A 21,198-nucleotide genomic window follows, 5' to 3' on the forward strand; every position below is an offset into this window, starting at 1 on the left:
CTGTTGATTCGATGGGAATGTCCAAGAGCAAATTGATAAGATATTTTGATGAGGGTATACTCTGTATGGTTGAGAATTTAGGATGTTCTGCTTGGTTGAAGGGCATATCTTAGGCTGGCTCGAGGGAGACCCTTGAGATAATGAAAGGAATACCACCAATCACAGCGGAATCTATATTTTGCAAGTATGGTACCAACTTCCCCCTTTGAGTGCTCGGTTCAAGTTTCTGTTTCTTCCAAGTGCCACTGCATGCGGTTGGAGTTTGAATTATTCCACATTGATTTGAGCAGAATTTTAATTTCTCAAATTTCTCATTGGATATACCGTTTCCATGCGTTATCTGTTGTTCTTAATTACCAGAACCTTCGCTGCTCTTGGTTGTTTCTCCACAAGGCAATTAAAGAACAAACAGGAAAACATAGAGCTTAGCCACCGGCTTTTCATTATCATAATTAATACTAGTAAAATTTCCAACATAACATAATTTTCCAACTCCGGAATTTGAGATGGTAGGATAAGGATAAATTGATAGTAGATCATCATGAATACTTTTGCATTGTTTTAAGAGATGAGATCGATGCCTTGGATGAAGAGGGCATCTGACAAGACCTGGTTGGCAGCCTCTGTAGGGTGGAAGCTATCCCAGAACACATACCCGGTGGCATTGGCACACGTCCCCGGTGACCCCGCATTGCACAGGAAAGAAGTCTCGATGATTCCGGTCCCACAGCATGCCTTCCTTGCCTCAAAGAACCCTTTTCAAAGCCCCAAAGCCCAAAAATAAATGAAGGGAAGAATCAAAAGAGACCGACACCTCAGCCGATCACCAGCTAGATAGTGAAATATATATAGGAGTGCGTGCACAAGTTATACCATTATTTTCAGGGTGCCTGATGAGGTCGAGGAGGGGTTTGTAGATGTCTAAGATGACCAGCTTCAGCTTTGGGTGGCTCTTCTTCAGGGCCCGGCCGGCTGCATTGAGCTTCTTGTTAAAGACAATTGCATCATCGTTGAGGCGAGCAACGCAGTCATTGCTGCCGCCCCCAAACAGTGTGACGGCCGCTGGAAGGCAGCCCAGCGGCGGCAACGACGTCACCCCGATCCTCCGAGCTCCCATATTGTATAGAACCTGGTCCATCATGTTAGGAAGGCAAGTTTTGATCAAATCGTACTCGCTTCGTAAGTCAAACTCTTTATCTGCGCTACGCCTGGGCAGCATTTACTACATATACAAGGCTTGTATCATTTAGTACTAAACTAATCTCAGTGGAAAGCGAAGTATATATCCCTAACTGCATCCACGGAGAATCCATGTAGGAGTAGTGAGAAGGTTGGACCACGTAATAATTAAATAATAGGAGAGAATCATTTTGATGGTCTTTTACGAAAAGAAGAAAAGAACTTGGTGGAGTTGTGGGATAGGACGCCACTTTATAGAATAGCATGCTTCTTAAAATAGACCGATCATGATCGATTTTGAGATTAGTGATTGATTATAGCTACTTAAGCGGAGGCATATAAATATAGTCAAAGTTTTACTATTGATTTCATGAGTTTGTAAATAATGATTGATTATCTAGTAAGCAGAGATTGTAACCAAAAACTTTCTGTTCATCGTCGTCGGATGGATGTTTTATGAAATCTTGACATAGCAATTATGGATCGATGCTGAGAGAAAGTGTTAGAAGATACTACCGACTCCAAAACATGCATAAAAAAAAGATGAAGAAACAACAAAGTTATTATTCAAATCAATAAAGAAGCCCTATGATTTAGTTGATTTAATAAATTATTCTATATTACAATATTGACAATAATTGCTGTGGCATTCCAACGTCAACAAGTCCAATATTATTGGTAGGGATTCCATGATGACGAGAAGTGTTGGAAGTCTATTATGTGTCCTTTTTGTATGAAGATTCTATTCCTAACTTACTTTGTTTCTTATTAGAATTCTAGTTTGAATAGCTTGTTTTTTTTAGTGCCAGCCTATTTTAGTTAGGTTGAATCTTAGATATAATATATTTGATTTTTTTTTTTTTAGTTAGAGTAGGATATTAATAGTTTTATTTTTTAATAGAAGATGATAATATTTTTATCTTATAATTAAATAGGAAGGGGTAAGGGTTGGGTCAAGAAACTTGAGAGTATTCTGCTTGTGTGTGGATCCTCGCTGCGTGGCGTCGCTTACAAGGGACGCGAGAGAGAAGCTTTGGGAGCCGTCTTTCGCGCCGGGGGAGCAGTATACCATTCCACTCTGGAGAAGACTGAAACATGGTGGACCTACCGATGTTTGGCTGCTTAAGTAACGCGATAATTGTCCGATAAGATGCCACGCAAATAGGCGTCGCAAAAGATTGTACGACCCTGACTCGCGCAGTGTACTTATTTTGTCCGTTAACTCTCTCACTACAATATTATTTCAGCCCTCACCACCAGATGACACCCATAATGAACAAAAAAATGCATTAAAGGCGCGTTATTTTCCGGTAGATGATGAGGTTGTACAGCTGTTGTCTAAGCTGCGTACAGACTCCAGAGTGATCACGAGGAAACCGGCATGCGGCATGTCATTCAATAGGTTGTTTCTCAGCAAATTAAGAAAATCAAATAGCTTTTAATTCCAGATTAAATAAATATTTTATATATTAAAAATAAAAATGTTATTAAGAAAAAGAAATATTCTTTGGAATTGGAGGAACTGCTTACATTACATATCACCACATATTTCTTCTCATAATTAAATCACACTCCTCCGTGGAACTCAACAAAGTGTGAAGGTGGAGCACGCGTTGGAAAAAAGTAGACCACGCGTTAATTAACGGCAATGATGAGTGAGAAGAATGCTACTTTACCTCTCCTACTTTATATATGTATGCCAAATTAACTACTGTATGATTGATGTGCTAATGGATGTTAGATGGAAATTAAAATAAAAAGACGGATATAAATTAACAAGAAATTCACCTCAATGAAAGTGTTGAATCTCTGAACGAGCAAGTCGGCAAACTGATCCGGATTGTAGGCCCTATTAAGCAAGGGGTTGATGTAGTAGTTCTGCACGTAATCACTGGTACCCGTAGTCACCACATAGATGGAGCCGGTGAAGAGGGCCGTCGCATTGGTCCTCCCTGCGATCCTCTCCACCTTGGACCGGTAATCCTTGTAGTTCCTCAGTTGCTGGTCCAGCGAGATCACATTCTGCCAATTAACCATACATACATATATAGAATCATTCTTATGTATTACTAGAATCCAGACAAGTTCATTACATCGATCTGGACGTGATCGGATCCAAGTGAATCTGAGTGGAAAGCACTCACATAGAGGATCGATGTACTTTCCAGGTAGCCGGAGGCACCAGAGCCAAAGTTGACACCAGACAAGAGGTTCTTCCCCCTGGCCTGTTCGCTAAGATATGCTGGTGGATATGAAGTGAACCCGAGGTTCTCCACTGCAATTACAAATAAATTAAATACCCGTAATGTTAGTTTCAGGAGGCCATTTGAGGGCAAAGATTGGCTTGTTTAAAATTTGGCATAACAACAAAGTTAGCTCTCAGACCAAAACTTGCAAAGCCCAGGCTAAATAGATATTAGAACAAGATCTGGTGGTTACGATGTTATTATGATTATGATATATATATATATATATATATATATATGGTACGGTACGTCTAAGGTGATCACCTGTGAAGTCGGTGGCTAGCTTGCCATTGCAAAACCTTCCAGTGGGAGTGTGGTGGATAAAATCTCTCCCATATGGGGGAAAGTCGGCCTTGACGAGGGTGAGGCGGTGGTTGTTGTTCCCGACGTCGACGACCGAGTCCCCGAAGATGATGACCCCAGGGACCAAGCTCTGCCCTTGGCACACCCACGCCAACGTTAACCCGACCAACAACAACAACAACACTTGAGCCATGACTATCAGCAGCATCACTGGTCCACCCATATTCCACCTTAATTATCTCCTTTAAGCGCACATCAGTCTTTGGCTTTTCGGTGGCATGGGGAGATGGTGGGAGAAGAGAGTAGTAGTGTAGGGGAAGAAAGAGTTGAAAGGCTAGGAAATAGGGAGGGGTGGTGTGAAGTGTGAATGATGGTGGTTGGAGACAGCTGGAGATGAGTGGGGCTGTGGGACAAGTAGAAAGGGATCGGTGGGATCGCGATGTGGGGAGAAGAGAGGGCATTCCCAGCTACGTAGTTGTTGTTTCCTTGTATTTGATATAAAGTGGGGCACAACGATCCAAAATTAACTGAAGCAGGATTCAGAGGAATGTACCAGCTTTCATGCTGCATCGTAAAGTAATAGATCTGGAACACTTGATTTTTAGGCCCAACACCGCTAATCGGACGTAATATTTGCTGTAGGTGAAGGGAAAGTCAATATGGCATCTTTCCTTGGTTTTGAGCCCTAATTAACCGGAACAACCAGAAGCTGCATTGCGCTGCACTTGACTCCGTCGAGGGGGGAGACCGAATACTGGATGATCTCTCTCTCTCTCTCTCTCTCTCCATTCCTTTTTTTTTTTTTTTTTTTGATCGGAGTAATCCCCATATATTGAGGAAAGCGTTAAGGACTCGAGAGGGTGTTTCCTCAGGATGTCCCATCTAATAGGCTCTCCTTAAAGAAAATCACACAATCAACCATTAGGTGGCGCCAAACAACCTGAACAGCTCGAGCCAACAATCCAGGCTTGAGACTAACTTCAAATTAAGCCAAAAATAACCCAGGCTCAGTCAAGCTTGGCTCAAGAAGCCCGTGTGCATGCGTGTATGACGCATATGTGCGTGTGCACACAAGCACACGTGCTTGTGTGCACATGCACACGTGTGTGTATTTTTCGCGTGCATGTGTGTGCCTGTGTATGGTTGCTTGGTGTCTGCGCGTGTGTATGTGCGCGTGCATGTGTGTGCCTGTGTATGGTTGCTTGGGTGTCCGCGTGTATGCTGGCACGCATCTGTGAGCGCGCGCGCGCGCGAGGGAGGGAGAGGGAGGGGAGACCAAATAGGGTAGGGGAAGAAAGTGCTGGCTTGTTAACAAATTGAAGGATGTCCGCCAGGATGTTCCATCTGCTAGATTTTTCTTAGAAAAAAATCACACCATCAACCATTAGAGGTGTCAAACAATCTAAATTGCGTGAGCCAAAAATCTAGACTGAAGATTAAATTAAATTGAGCCAAAAATAAATCCAGACTACATCAAGTTTGGCTCAAAAAGTTCATGCATGCGTGTGCGCGGCGCATATATGTGCATGTTCATTAGATCATAGATCCAATGATATATAATATTAAAATCATTTCAAGCTTAAATGTTCATTTACTTTTTCAAATCATTCGGTGTCAATTCAAATTTGCATCAAGCATTTTAATCCATGCTTGAATTGAGCTTGGTTCGAACTTAAATTGATCTCTAGCTCCATTTAAGTTTTTCAAGCTGATCAATTAGGTATATATTTGACTTAGTTCAAAATTATTTTTGAATTGAGCTCAAAATAATAATAATCAAATCGAATTGAACTCAACTTTCTAGCTTGAAAGTAATTTCACACCGAGCTTGACCAGATCCAAGCTTGACTCAGTGACACCCTTATCACCCATTATAAAAGTACACCATCAATAGAAAAGGATCGGTGGAATGTGGAGGAGAATAGTCTCCAGCCAACAATATAAAATTTGAATACAAGTACTGCAATTGCTTGCTAATATAAGTTCCCAAGAATATTCAATCACCACAATTTAGTAGAGCATAAACAAGTGTGGAACATTTGTTTTATTTCTTAGCTGCCAGCTGAAACGTCCCACTCAAAACAGCACATGTGGTCCATTAGTCCAATACTCAATCAGTTAATATAGTACAAAAGAAAAAGGAGTTATTGATAAACTGGCTGCAAGACCTATATGAAGCTTCCTCACAATTTCTTTGGTTTTGAGAGAATATACATTGCCATCGTTTATTCTATTCAAAGAAACTCCATTCTAGACTAGGGATACAAAATGATTAAGTCGCAGTCTTATTTACAACCCTATAGATTAGATAAATACTGAGGACCCAGATTAATATTTAGGGCAGCAGATGTAGATCTAAGCCCACAAAGAAAGACCATAAAAATATAGAAGAAATCAATCTTCTTAGGCCCTAGATTCCTCTCAGTGTGTGATCAGAGCAAACAACCCTGATGCCATTGCACGCAATGACATGATTTGATTTGATTTTTATTCACTGCATTAAAAGCTTATAGGCTTCATTGGTCACCTCGTATGCATACTCATAACCAAGATTGTTTGCCTTATTCCTGAATTCTTCCATATCCTCCTTTGGGACTTGGATGCCAACCAACACATTAGCACCAGTCTCACCCTGTCAAAGAAAAGAAACCAAAATACAAAGTGTCAATAAAATGTTCTTTTGTTCTGAGCAAGTGCACACACTACCACCCTGATCTCCAGAAGTATAACCAACCCTTGCTTTTTTTCTACAAAAGAACTTGAGAATTTTTGGCTCACTAACAGGAAGCTTTCCTCCCTTGTACAGGATGTCCCTTGGTAACATTTTGAGCTGATGTAAAATTTAAGCGACGAAAGTTTACACGCATTAGAAAGGTAACAAAACCTGAGCTCGATAATGAAAGAGGCTGATATTCCAACGTGGACTATAGGCATCCAAAAATTTCATAAGAGCACCTGGCCTCTCAGGGAAGATAAATGGCAAAGTACTTCATCTTGGACATTTGATTGGCCTCCCATCTGAACATATACCAGAAAGGAATAAAACACATTACTGGTACATAGCATATTGTCTTCTCCAAGGCCATGTATGGTATATTGACTTTTCCAAGGCCATGAAACATCATATGTAAGGTCATAAGATAAGCCAGTGTAATAACTTAACAGAGATGACAATGAACAATCTAATTGTTAGGATAAAGCAAGAGAATTAAATCTTGCACCAATTCTTACAACTTCATATAGCTATATTTTCAAAAACCATACTTCCCCATCACATATAAAGTCGGCATAGTCTATGCCCCATTCTCCATAAAATTTGTTAGAAATGGCTACAACATAAGGAGGTGCGAACATTGTTGCATATGAAATGAATATGTCTATGCATAAGTGTACTTGCATACAGGAACATTTATGCATGCATACATATAACCAATACAAAAATAAATAAACATACATTAAATACATACACATGCATGCATATGTTTGCTACAGCTTTGTTTATGCACATTTGTACATATATGGTCATCATCCACATCCATACCTAAGGGTAAGAGACACATGCATGCGCATAAAACAGCAACATCGAAAGACAAGGGTGTCAAACTGCACTGCCAGGAAGGGCCTTGCTATGCAGCTACCTCCTTGCAAGCCAACGTATCTAGCTCGCTGGCTCGGAGAGGACACATTGACAGTGATCCCCTGGATCGACAGATGCCCCAATGAGAATGCAAATCTTAACCCTGTGCCATCTCATTTTGTAACTCCTAAGCTATCCCCATCCCTACAAAGAAGATCATCAGCCTGCAGATTGGGTGGCCAATTGCTGATGCTGATCACAGTTTCTATTGTTGGAATTCTGTTACTACTGGTGAGCCGTGAGATCTTTTGATAAGTGATTGGATGTATTTGCGCTGGATCAAAATTATCCCAGTTCCCAAAAGATGAAGGTGTCATAGGGTTGCACACAACTTAGGCATATCAAAATGCTAAATTATGCAGCAGCTTGAAGCCGACCCTGTAAATTATTATGCACCTAAACCATTCACAACAGGCCAATACAAAAAATCAAGCATAGACTAATTCCTTAAATTGTGCAACATCAATTTCTAAGCTTAGACAAACCAAATAGAGAATGCTAACAGAGATTATCGATGCACCAAGATGAGAAACATACGAAGTATCGTAGATGATGCTTCACCATATCATCATTGGTAAGGTTGAACGTTCTTAGCTGTGCAGATCTCAAGCGCTCCACCGTTGGCCCAAGTTCGGTGTCAATGTGAAGTCCAACACTGCAATAGCAAATGCCAAATGGCTCAAAAATTCAGAGACATATATATTTCTGCACTAGATTCATTATATGCAAAAATATGATTAAACCAAGAGTTGGTCTAACATTAAAGGACACTCAAAAGCAACACAAAAAGTTAGAAAATTCTCCAAAATGAAGAAAATTCTGTTCCGTAAACATGGCCTTATAAAGGCTTAAAACCCAGGCTATATCGGAAGCACACTCCTGATGGGATCTGTAAGGATTCTCGGCCATCCGATCGTACCTCAGATCGAAAAATAGCCATTGGATTGCATTCGATCGTGCCAGATCATGCATCTATTCTTCTAGGGATGGCTCACAGCTGTCCGATCGCGAACTTCCTGAGCGATCCGATCGTGCATCGGTCCACAAAATAACTCGTAGACCGTGAGAAATGGAGGAGAAACGTCTCTGGTCCACGGTGGACTGCGAAAACCCGATGGAAAATGGGCGCCCGGTCCATGCGCCCGTCCATGCATCGCCCGGTCCATCGTGGACTGAGATATTCGGGAGCCTGATCCCGCATGCGCGTGCGCATGGGCCTGGGCCTGGGCCGCGCTCCGCGCACGTGCGCCTGGGCCACGCACTCGCCCCCGAGCCTTGCACTGCCGCACCACCGCTGCTCCGCCGGTCCACCGCCGGCCTCGATCACTTCGGATTTCGTACCAACTTCAATCGAGCGTATTTTAATCATTCGGACTCCGTTTGAGGTGATCTTGGGCTTGTTGGATTCCATTTGTCATTGTGGACCTCGCTATGGGCTCAATATGGATCGAATCTCGAGGCATCAAATCCTAACAATTTTCATCTTGACTCGACATTCGACCTCCTAACTCTAAGAACTTCTAAATCTCCTCACCCCCATGCACTAGGGCAATCACCTGCTGATCATGAATGGACAAATATGAGAGTCAAGCCAGATCGCTCGATCTCATCTCTGTCATATTCTGTGCTTCTCCTGGCTTGAGACCTGCTTGGGATATCATCCTACGGCAATAGGAATCTCACCTTACGATATCACCTCTCATCTTCTCGAGTCTCGCGTCTCGTGCCCGATCCACCTTCATCTGGAGCTCCACCTCGCTCTGGGCTCTACCTGACTTCTGAAGCTCCACCTCGCACTGGTCTCTCCATCAGGTAGTAATATCCTCTCGTCCTCTTCCTCCCCTCTAGAGCAATCTTATCATCGCGTAGCACCTTCAGGATTCTTCTATCAGCTACTGTCTTGTAGCCTCTCGAATCCAGTCTGTTCAGTGAGATAAGATTCTGCCTGAAATCGAGTATGTATCGGACCTTCCCCAATCTCCTTACTGCACCATCATATGTCCTCTAGCTGACCATCCTGATGCCTCTGATTGCACAGCTCGATCCATCCGGCAGATAAATAGTGCTCTCACTGCTCTTTAGGAAGTCAAACTGCTCCTCTCTGCAGGCAGAATCTAAAATTTACTGCTGGAAAGAAGTAGATATCTCGTCAAATATCTTCAGGACATCTCTTTCTGAATCGTTACTGGCCGTCGCTACAGTAGCACTCGTCCGATCCTTGAGTTGAGAAAAATCTCTGGCTAGATGCCCCAACTCATCATATTGGTAACATCTGGTCTTGCTCAAGTCCTTCATCCTAGACTTGGATCGCCCTCATCGCAATCTCCTGTCACTCCATCTATCACCTCTTGCTCCTTCGAAACCACCAAAGCTGAGCTGCCGCCACCTGAGCTCGAAGCTAGGTTCTCTCTCCTGAGAACCTCATTTTGGAGAATCGCCGCGGTGATCTCGTCCATCTTGATGGTGTTCTTTCTGACTAGAAGAGCAGTTATCAAAGACTCATATGAAGAAAAAAGCAATGCTAGCAAGACCAGTGCCCTGATCTTCTTCTCAACTTTCTCGCCAACGTTGAGGAGGCCGGTGAGGATCTTCTGAAAGTACCTAAGATGCTCCTGCATGCTCTATCTCTCAGTCATCCACAACTGGTAGAACTACCTTCAGAGAAAAAGGGTGTCGGTAAGAGATTTTGCCATATACAACTCCTCGAACTTCGATCACAGTACCGTCAGAGAAGTCTCGTCAAGCACATGGATCACCACTTCATCTGCTAGGTACATACGGATGGTACTCTCCGTCTGTATCTGAAGCCGCCTCCAACCCGACACCTCCATGGTGGTCAGCTTCTCCTCGCATAAGAGAGCATCGATCAATCCTTACTGAATGAGCATGTCTTTCACTCTTGCCTGTCATAAAAAGAAATTACTCTTTCCATCAAACTTATTGATCTCCATCTTGATTGATCCTATCTTTTTCATCTTCAATCTTGCTCACTACCACTGCAATCTTCTTCCTGATACCGTCTCGCTCTGATATCAATTATTGGTGGATGTCTGGCTAGGACACCACCTCTCAGGATCTTTTCGATACCGCATGTCGCAACAGAAAGAAAGAAGAAATAAAACAGAAACAATCAAATATGTGGATCATCCAAAAAAAGACTCACCTCCACGGGGTATGCAAGCTTTACCATGAGAAAAGAAAAAAAATTATAAGAGGAGATTACACTCTCAATTCTTGTACACTCAATCTCTTCCTCACATGAAGCTCTTTCTCACAAAAACTCTCTCTTTAGAAAGACCTCCCTGAACCCCTGAAGTGATCGCTGTCTGCTGTCGAACAGTCTGCCTGAAGCCCCTGCTCCTGTGGGTGCCTCACTTCTGTTCTCTAGGTTTTGCACCGAACAAAGCTGCACACTCCATCTTTTGTTTCGTGAACAGGGCCTTATAAAGGCTTAAAACCTAGGCTATATCAGAATCACACTCCTGATGGGATCTATGAAGATTATCGACCATCCGATCGTACTTCAGATCAAAAAATAGCCGTTGGATTGCATCCGATCATGCCAGATCACGCGTCTATTCTTTCAGGAAGATCGCGCATTGGTCCACGGAATAACCTATAGATCGTGAGAAATGGAAGAGAAACATCGTCCGATCCATGGTGGACCGTGAGAACCCAATGGGAAATGGGTGCCTGATCCACGCGCCCATCCATGCACCGCCCGATCCATCGTGGATCGGGATATCCGGACGCCTGATCCCATGCGTGCGTGCGCATGGGCCTGGGCCATGTCCGCGCCTGCGTGCCTGGGCCTGGCTGCGCGCTCGCACCCGGGCCACGCGTTGTTGCACGCAGCCACGCCACTGCTGCTCTGCCGGCCCACCGCCGGCCTCCACTGCTTAAAATTTCGTGCCAACTTCAATCGAGCGTATCTCGATCATCCAGACTTCGTTTGAGGTGATCTTGGATTCGTTAAACTTCGTTCGTCATCGCGAACCTCACTGTGGGCTTAATATGGACTGAATCTCGAGGCATTAAATCTTAACAGTGGATTGGGTTCATATTTTAGCAATCCATTTAAAAGCAAGTCAAATAACCCACTTCGTTTGGGTTGGCGGGTCGGGGCGGGATGGCCCGCCTCTTTTTTTAGTAAAAAAAATTATCAAATCTCCTTTTCCAGTTATCCCTTTTCATGTTTCAACTGTGTGAGAACTAAGAAAGAGAGGAGAGATCGAGAGAGCACCCGACCCCAGTGCCCGCATAGTGGGCCCCGACCACCTCCGATGACGACGACCTCCCGACCCCCATCCCCGTCCACCTCCCCATTGCCTCCCTCAGCATCACCACCGTCAAGATCTAATTGGCCTTCCGCGGTCATTTGGTCCGATCCCTGATCGGTAAGAACTGGGCCATTGATGCGAAGGTTGAGCAGATGGAGCGGTTGATCCAGCGGCAAGAGATGATGGACATCGTCCGATGGGACGAGCGGGAGTGGCTCCGGGTGAGCGAGGGCCTCATGTAGAGCTAGCAAGATGGGCCGGCCCACCCCGCCCCGCCTCTAAATGGGGTGGGACAAGCTGGCCCGTTTAACTGGTGGGTTGGAAAAACCCCAATCGAACCCAACCCATCATGGACTGCGGGTTAAACAAGCCAACCTGTCAAAAAAAAAACTATAAACCTGTGGGAGCCCGCTGAGGAGGGGGGAGCGGGGGGATGTGAGTGCAGCGGCCGTGGGGGGCATCATGAGAAAGGGGCGCGGAAGCCGCGTAGGGTGGGGTGGGGTGCGGGCACCTGGGCGGGGCGAGGCGAGGTGGGGGGCAAGGTTCGTGCGGCCGCAGGGAAAGTCGTGGGGACCGCGACATGGGCGCAGGGCAGGCCGGGGTGGGGGGGTGCGTGCGGCCGCAGGAGAAGTTGCGGGGACCGTGATGCAAGCGTCGCGATGAAGGAGCTTGCCGGGGAGCAGGGGGGAGCACGGGGGGATGGCCGAATGGGAGTGCGGTGCCAGGGAGGAAACCCTTCTCTCTCCTCCCCACATCCCCTTCACAATCTCTTCCAAGCTCGTTGGAAACCCTTCTCTGCCGATGGCCAGTGCCCCCAGGATCAGGTCCAGGACCTTCTGAAGTCCCACGATCCGACAGCTGATGGACCTTTGCAGCTCCCTCATGATCGGATAGTGGCCAGGCACTGAGTCTAATCAGAGGAGGAGCACCATGAGGCCCTCGCTCACCCGAAGCCGCTTTCGCTCATCCCGTCGGATGGCATCCACCGTCTCCTGTCGCTGGATCAACCGCTCTATCCGCCCGACCTTCACGTTGACGGCTCGGATCTTACTGATTAGGGATCGGCCCAAGTGGTCGTGGAAGGCCGACTGGATCTTAATGGTGACAACGTTGAGGGTGGTGATGGGGTGGTGGATGGGGATGGGGATAGGGGTCGGGAGGTCGTTGGAGGAGGAGGGGGTCGGGGAGCTCTCTCTCTCTCCTCTCTTTCTCAGTTCTCATGCAATTGAAACTTAAAAGGGGATAGCTAGATAAGGAGATTTGATATTATTTTTTTTACTAAAAAAGAGGAGCGGGACTGCTCGCCCCGACCCGCCAACTCAAATGGGGTGGGTCATTTGACCTGCTTTAAATGGGTTGCTAAAAGATGAACCCAACCCGCTCCATTCATATGGTAGGGTGGGCCAATCCAATGGGTCCAATCCAAATTGACAGCTCTAGCCTCATGGCGCTCCTCTGACTGGACTCAGTGTCCGGATACTATTCGATCGTGAGAGAGCTGTGGAGGTTCGTCAGCCGTCAGATCATGGGACTCCAGGAGGTCCTGGACCTGATCCAGGGGGTGCCGACCATCGACGGGGAAGGGTTTTCGATGAGCTTGGAAGAGATCATGGAGGGGATATGGAGAGGAGAGGGAAGGATTTCCTCCCCAGCGCTGCGCTCCCATCTAGCCATCCCCCCACGCTCCCCCCTCCCCCTGCTCCCCGTCGAGATCCTCCACCCCGATGCTCACACCCTAGTCCCTGTGACTTCTCCTATGGTCGCACGCACCCCACGCCTCGCCCCGATGCCCACACCCCACCCCACCCTCCACAGTATCCGCGTCCCTTCCTTATGACATCCCCCACGGCTGCCACACTCACATCCCCTTGCTCCCCCCCTCTCCGGTGGGCTTCCGTAGGTTTACAGTTTTTTTTGGTGGGTTGGCCCATTTAACCCACAGCCCATGGCAGGTCGGGTTGGGTTGGAGTTTTCCCAACCCACTAGTTAAATGGGTCAGCTCGTCCCGCTCTATTTAGAGGTGGATTGGGGCGGGTTGGGGCGAGCTTATTGAGAATGTCTGGCTAGGATACCGCTACCATAGGACCTTCTCAATATCATTCGCATTACACTCGATCAGCAAGAGAAAGAAAGAAAAAAAATAAATACAAGATAAGAAAAAAAAATCAAGTACGTGGATCAGTCCAAGGCTTACCTCCACGGGGCATACAAAGCTTCACTATAAAAAAGAACAAGTACAAGATGAGATTCTCATACTCTCAACCCTTATATATAATCTCTCTCAACTAGAAGCTACCCTTACAAAGCTCTCACTAGAAATCATGAAGATCCCTAAACCTCTAGAATGATTGCTTTGTGACAGTCTGCCCGAGGTACCCTATACCTCTCGTCTCTATCGAATCACCACATGGTCTGCAGCTGCCGCCTCTCTCGGATTGCTGTCGATCACCAAAGTCACGCCACAGCTCTCTATTGTGGCCATAGGATTTTAAAGGCCTAAGATCAAGTTTCGCATGGAACAGAGTTGAATCAAGACTCAAATTTGCCCCTAAACCATCCTATCAAGATCGCATGCGCCGCCAGCCGTTCGATCGCACACCCACACCAAAACTGCACCCGTAGATCGCAAGAAACATGGGGAAATATTATTCGATCCACTGTGGACCATGAGAAATCGATGGAAAATGGACCATCGGTCCACGTGATGCCCCCATGGACTGTCAGTCCATGCACCGCACATGGACCATGTAAGAACTTCGCAGGGGCCACGCCTGCGTGCGCCCACCTAGGCTTGGGCTGCGCACCACACGTCCGCATGCTGGGCTGCACGCTCGTGGCCAACCCATGCACCGCCACGTGTGCTTGCTCCGTCGCGGCCTCCGTCGGTCCACCATCGGCCTCCATCGCTCCGTGGGTTGTGCCACCTTCTTTTACAAGTATCTCCTTCGTTTGGACTCCATTTAGACTATTCTTGAGCTTGTTGGACTCCGTTCGTCCTCTTAAATCTTACTGTGGGCTTATTGTCGATCAAATCTCGAAGCATCAAATCTTAACAATCTCCATCTCAACTCAATAATCAGCCTCCATAATAACTCTGAGAACTCATCTCTTGTCCCTATATCTTAGGGCAAATGCCTGCTGCTCATGGATAGATAAATATGGGAGTTGGGCTGCACGCTCGTGGCCAACCCATGGATAAGAAAATATGCGTGCTGGGCTGCACGCTCATGGCCAACCCATGCACCACCATGTGCGCTCGCTCTGTCGTGGCCTCCGTCGGCCCACCATCGGCCTCCGTCGCTTCATGGGTCGTGCCATCTTCTTTTGCAAGTATCTCCTCTGTTTGGAGTCTATTTGGACTGTTCTTGAGCTTGTTGGACTCCGTTCGTCCTCTTAAATCTTACTGTAGACTTATTATGGATCAAATCTCGAGGCATCAAATTCTAACAATTTTCATCTCGACTCGATAGTCGGCCTCTATAATAACTCTGAGAGCTAATCTCTCGTCCCTATATCTTGGGGCAAATACCTGCTGCTGATGGATGGACAAATATGAGAGTCGAGCCAGGCCGCTCAATCCCATCTCTGTCACGTGTTGTATCCTCTCTGATCTGAGATCTGCTCGAGATAGTCTCCTATGATAATAGAAATCTCACCTTGCGATGTCGCCTTTCGTCCTCCTGACTCTTCCATCTTGTGCCTGATCTACCTGCTCCTGAAGCTCTACCTTACACTGGACTTTCTGCCAAAAGATAGTGTCCTCTATACTTCTTCCCCTTCATCGTGATCCTATTGTCACGCATGACCTTCAAGATTCCTCCATCAGCTCTCCATCTGTAGCCAGTCGAATCCAGTCTACTGAGAAAAATTAGATTTTTCTTAAAGCTGGGTATATATCGGACCTCACCCAATTTTCTCATTGCTCCATCATGTGTCTCTACACTGACTATCCCGATACCCTTAATCGCACAGCTCGATCCATCCGACAAACAAACAGTATCCTCTCTACTCTCTAGGGACTTAAACAGCTCCTCTTTACAATAGATATGATGAGAACAAGCAGAGTCTAAAATCTACTATTGGGAAGGAGTAGATACTTCATCTGAGACCATAAGCATATCAACGATCTTAGTGTCGCTGTTAGTCCCCGCCATAGTAGCCATTGTCCGATTCTTAAGTTAAGGACAATCTCTGACACGATGCTCTAACTCGACACATCGGTAACATCTGATCTTGCTGTAGTCCTTTGTCCTGAATTAGACTACCCACATCACGATCCCCTATCACTTCATCTTTTGCCACTTACGCTTCAGTCACCGCCAGAGTTAAGTCACCACCTGGACTCGAAGCCTTGTTCTTCCGCCTGAGAACCTCGTTCTGGAGAAATGCAGAAGTCACCTCTTCCATCTTGATGGCACTCTTTTCTACTAGAAAAGTAGTCATCAAGGAGTCGAAAGAGGAAGGGATAATAGCAAGACCAATGCTTTAGTCTTCTCCTCAACTTTTTCACCAATGCTGAGAAAGTCGGTGAGGATCTTCTGAAAGTTGCTTAGATACTCTTACACGCTCTGTCCCTCGATCATGCGTAGTTGGTACAACTATTTCTAGAGAAAGAGAGTGTTGGTGAGGAACTTCGCTACGTACAACTCTTCGAGCTTCGACCACATCGCCATCGAAAAAATCTTGTCAAGCATATGGATCACCACGTCATCCGCTAGATACAAGCGGATCGTACTCACCGTCTGTATCTGAAGCTGCTTTCAAACCATCACCTTCATGGTAGTCAGCTTCTTCTCATATAAGAAAGCGTCGATCAACCCCTGCTGGATGAGCACATTCTTCATCCTTGACTTTTCAAGAGAAATTATTTTTTCCATCAAATCTACTGATCTCCACCTTGATTGAACTTATCTTCTCCATCTTCTTCGATCTCGATCAATACCATCACGATCTGGGCAACCATGTGTTGATTCCGTCTGAGCTTTGATACCACTTGTTGGGGATGTCTGGTCTGGACACCACCACCACAGAACCTTCTCGATACCACTCGCATTGCACTCAATCAGCAAGAGAAAGAAAAAAGAAAAAATAAATATAAGACAAGAGAAAAAAATCAAGTACGTGAATCAACCCAAAGCTTACTTCCACGGGGCATGTAAAGCTTCACTATGAAAAAGAACAAGTACAACAGGAGATCCTCACATTCTCAACCCTTATACACAATCTCTCTCAACTAGAAGCTACCCTTACAAAGCTCTCATTAGAACCCAAGAAGATTTTTGAATCTCTGGAACGACCGCTATGTGACAGTCTATCCGAGGTATCCTGTACCCCTACTCTCTGTCGAACGACCATATGGTCTGCAGCTGTTGCCTACTGCTGCCTCTCTCGGATTGCTACTAAATACCAAAGTCATGCCACAGCTCTCTGTTGTGGCCATAGGATTTTAAAGGCCTAAGATCGAGTCCCACATGGAAACAAAGTTGAATCAGGACTCAAATCAGTCTTTAAACCATCCGATCAAGACCGCATGCGCCGTCAGCCATTCGATCGCGCTCCCACACCAAAACTGCACCCATAGACTGCCCATAAACTGTAAGAAACACAGAAAAATGCCGCCCAGTTTATTGTGGACCATAAGAAACGGATGGAAAATGGCCTGTCGGTCCACGCGACGCCCCCGTGGACCGTCGGTCGCACTACACATGGATCGCGTAAGAACTTCGCACGGGCCACGCCTACGCACGCCCGCCTAGGCCTAGGCCGCGCACCACGCATCCACGCACTGGGCCGTGCACTAATGGTGCTCACTCTGTCACAGCCTCTGCCGGCCCACCGCCGGCCTCTGCCACTCCATGGGTCATACCAACTTTTTTGGCACGTATCTCTTCCATCTGGACTCCATTTGGGCTCTTCTTGGACTCATTAGACTCCGTTTGTCGTCTTGGATCTCGTTGCGGGTTTATTGTGAATCGAATCTCGAGATGTTAAATTCTAATAGGGTCGGTCCGTCTTGACAGCTCTATCGGCAAGTTCGATTACTAACCTAAGTCTATCAAAGTTCATGTTTGCACCGCTAGCTATTGCCACAACATTTGTACCTTCCAAGCCATAGTTTTTGCAGTATGCCTCTGCCCCTGCTAGAGAAAGGGCACCAGCTGGTTCTAAAATGCTCCTTTTCTCCTCAAACATATCCTGCATATGAATTTAAATTTTTCAAGTTTCAAGTCCATTGTTTTCTACAATTGTTACAGAAAACATATAAATAAAAAATGTACACAGACACTAAATTCTAATTCTTGAAAAACTCAAATGTGATGAAGCAAAAGAAACTCTATGATATCACTTAAGAAGACATCTTATAGCAGAACATGATGACAATAAGAGCATCAGAGGAAAGGAATGTTATTTTATAGAAATTTCCAGAATCACCTCTATCGACAACAGCACTAAAAGTTGTTTGCACTTGAAGTTCATTTTCCAAGCTTGCTAGCCATAAAATACTTAATAGCTTCATTTAAATAAATAATAAGTCAAATACATGCAGGGCCTAGAAAAATTCTTCATTGTATCAGAGTATAAAATACAGTGAAGCATTGGGGCCTGAAAAACATCATAGACAGAAATAGTTCTGGCAAAATTTGTTAAGAGATCGTATCATCTTTAACAATAAGCTGTATTCAATTAAAAAGAAATCATTGCTAGCCCCATAATCAGTAAAATATGTACACATACTTTACAGATTCATCTTTCCAGTTTCAAATTATCAAGTCCTGAAACACTTGGTCCAACAAAATAACAGTTCAATAAGTTGATCAGAGCATAATAATGTATTTAGGAAGTTCCAAATATAATGCCACCCTTAGTTCATGTCTCATGAATAAAACTGCTCACTCAATCACCTGATGCTCAATATGACCAATTATTACGATAACATAAGATATTTCCATCAGTTTGTTTTCCATTAAGAAAGCATGACAGTTTATCTGTGAACTCTTTCTTTGTCTATCAGAAGGTTCAATGCAACAAATGTCAACATATTGATTCATTTGGCACAAGTGCTCCCACCGACACTTCCCGATCGTGCGATGAATCCCTACAAGAAAGACTAGAGAATGCAAAACCTGACAGTGTCACTGTATGCTATATATTAATATAATATCACTCAAAGCATCCCTGTAGCCAACCACATTAGACTTCAGGTAATCAACATTAGAACCAATAGTCATGTACTTGGGTAGTGTGCTCCCTGCGGCATAATTTTTATAGATGGCATGTGATTCATAACGATGCTTTTTCAAGTCTTTTGGTGTAATATATTTCATAAAAATATCCACAAATCGTGAATGAAAAGAAAGAACAAAGCTTAACCTTTATAGATGCACAAATAGCATCACGACCAACAAGAACCACTCCATCTATCAGTTCTCGGCATGAGCGAAATGTCTCTTCTCCAACTACTTTAACAGCCACACCATCTACAAATCCTCCCACTTGCTCTAGCATGACCCTTTGACCATGATACAGAGACAATGCCATAGCATTTGCATCAGAGGGCTCCACCCCAATGATCTTTACCTGCAGAGAAAGCTAAATTCAGTCAAAAATCTAACAAAGGCTCACCATCCAGATAAAATACAGCGCCTCATGGTGGCTCATCAATAACATAAAACTAAACTACTAAACGATTTCCTTTCTATGATATAAATAGAAATTTCATCCTAATGTTCTTCAAGAAGTAAATCAGATTGTTTTTTAAAAAAAAGAAAGAAAAAATAGGCTGCGCCCATATTCCAACCGCATTAAGGAAATCTCATGAGGTAAAAATGCATCCTGTGAGCATTACACAAAGAACAGGATTATTCTCAGTAGTTATTTTCAATAATGGTAAATGTGAAAAACTATAAGATATGAAGGTTATCCAGAGTCAAAACAAGACCTCTTAGATGAAAAGACAAGTGTGGTTTAATCAAGGTTCACCCTATTGGACTGTCACACCTGGTACCGCATGTATCATACAGTATCGGTAGCAAACCAATACTCGGTACCATGGGCACATCGACTGTCAGTACTGCAAAACCAACCTACTCCGACATTGTAGCAGCATGGTAGCGGAATGTGTACCGAAATCGGTGCTGCAAAACCAACCTTTTTGTACGATGCCAGCAGGGGAAAGGGTTGGTTACTGCTGGGTGCCTGTTTAATCCCTAGCTCTCATACCATCTTGGAAGGCGACTCAGCAATGTGGTGGTTGCATTCAGGAAGCCCTTCCATTGTTACAGCACAACAAGGATATCCTCTTGTGTCCATGCTTATCATACCTTAAGGGCAGAAATAGATGATCTAAAATTGGGAGAAGAAAAGTTTCATTTCACTGTTTTTTTTTTTTTTTTTTTTTAATTTATTTAATAAATCGGAGTCACAACAAACATTTTACAGCTTACAAGATTCTTTGTAAAAGCTTTTAATAATCCAAGTTTCAAAATATAGAGAAAGCGACTTGCTCCTGTTTCCAACTTTTATCTTTAACATTTAACTGTTTATACATCTATACATATAGGCAATTTTTGCACCGCACCGTGCTATGCATGCTTGGATTACCTCCACGTGGAATAAAGCACATCCAATGGTAAACTATTAGAACTTTTTTTTTTCAAGGGATTTAATGTCCTGACGGGATCTCTTCTTAAAGCTAATGATGGGATTTAATGATGCGGCTTGATTTAATGACGCACATTAAAATAATACGGAGTTAAAATAAATTTAATGGCAACGCTCTTCTTTTCTCTTTTAGGGGGGGATGGATCTGACTATCGGCCTCCAGTACTGCTCCTTTCCTCTCTAATCAGCACATTTCATCCAAGAAGAGGAGATGGTGGGATTTGATAAGCACACAGATCTGCTCATGAGATGGCTAATGGATGTGGAGTCCCAGCACACCGTGATCTCCGTGTGGGCCATGGGAGCCGCTGGCAAAATCGTCTTGGTCACCACCTCGTACAAAGCCGGGATGGTCGTCCGCCACTGCTGCTGTCGCACATGGATTTCTGTATCTCAAAGCTATGACCCCCATGACCTGCTTAAAAGAATCATATTGGAACTGCACCCAGAGACACGAGAGGCCATTAATCTACACAGTCTTGATTCTATACCTTCCCGGATGCTAGTGGAGACACTTAAGTAAGTCACTTCTGCATTAAAATAAATTTAATAAAGCGTGCACCTCTCCCCTCATGGCCTTACGGATTTGGGTTTGGTCCTATACTTCTGAAATTTTTGCACCGCCTGATAAGGTGCTTGAGAAGGTGTGTCATGGGAGCATAGACACTTAGATACTAAAATATTGCATCTATCGCACGTCTTGATGTATGATTAACAACTAATACTAAAAATAACCCATCAAAAGTCCAATGAGCATCAGACATACTATGCTCCAAACTTATGCTAGTGTTAGTCATTAACTTGCCATGCAACCTGATTTTAAGATTCTGCTGTAATGAAAAGTTTAAAGGATCTGCAGAAAATTTTCATACAATGGAAACCATTCTTGGCT

At 44.6% G+C, this 21,198-nt stretch overlaps 1 protein-coding gene and 1 pseudogene across 1 annotated transcript; both read right to left on the reverse strand.

Annotated features, from left to right (window-relative positions):
* Positions 1-419: 419 nt before the first annotated feature.
* LOC105046402 (GDSL esterase/lipase At5g03810) lies at positions 420-4,053 on the reverse strand. The gene is made up of 5 exons (XM_010924979.4): positions 3,690-4,053; positions 3,324-3,454; positions 2,968-3,201; positions 874-1,129; positions 420-755 (listed from the first exon to the last, which is right to left on the reverse strand). Exons 1-5 carry the CDS (start codon positions 3,949-3,951, stop codon positions 562-564), a joined length of 1,077 nt encoding a protein of 358 aa, XP_010923281.1. The 5' UTR covers positions 3,952-4,053; the 3' UTR covers positions 420-561.
* A 2,166-nt stretch (positions 4,054-6,219) lies between these two features.
* On the reverse strand, positions 6,220-19,955 carry LOC105046475 (threonine dehydratase 1 biosynthetic, chloroplastic-like; annotated as a pseudogene).
* Between the last annotated feature and the right edge of the window lie 1,243 nt (positions 19,956-21,198).

This window comes from Elaeis guineensis, chromosome 6 (assembly GCF_000442705.2).
Source record: "Elaeis guineensis isolate ETL-2024a chromosome 6, EG11, whole genome shotgun sequence".
NCBI lineage: Eukaryota > Viridiplantae > Streptophyta > Magnoliopsida > Arecales > Arecaceae > Elaeis > Elaeis guineensis.

Coding starts and splice junctions, on each gene's coding strand:
- LOC105046402 (XM_010924979.4), bottom strand. CDS start 3,951: ATGGGTGGACCAGTGATGCTGCTGATAGTCATGGCTCAAGTGTTGTTG. Junction 1,130..2,967: donor GATTCAACACTTTCATTGAG/GTGAATTTCTTG, acceptor ATGATGGACCAG/GTTCTATACAATATGGGAGC. Junction 756..873: donor CAGGCACCCTGAAAATAATG/GTATAACTTGTG, acceptor GGCTTTGAAAAG/GGTTCTTTGAGGCAAGGAAG.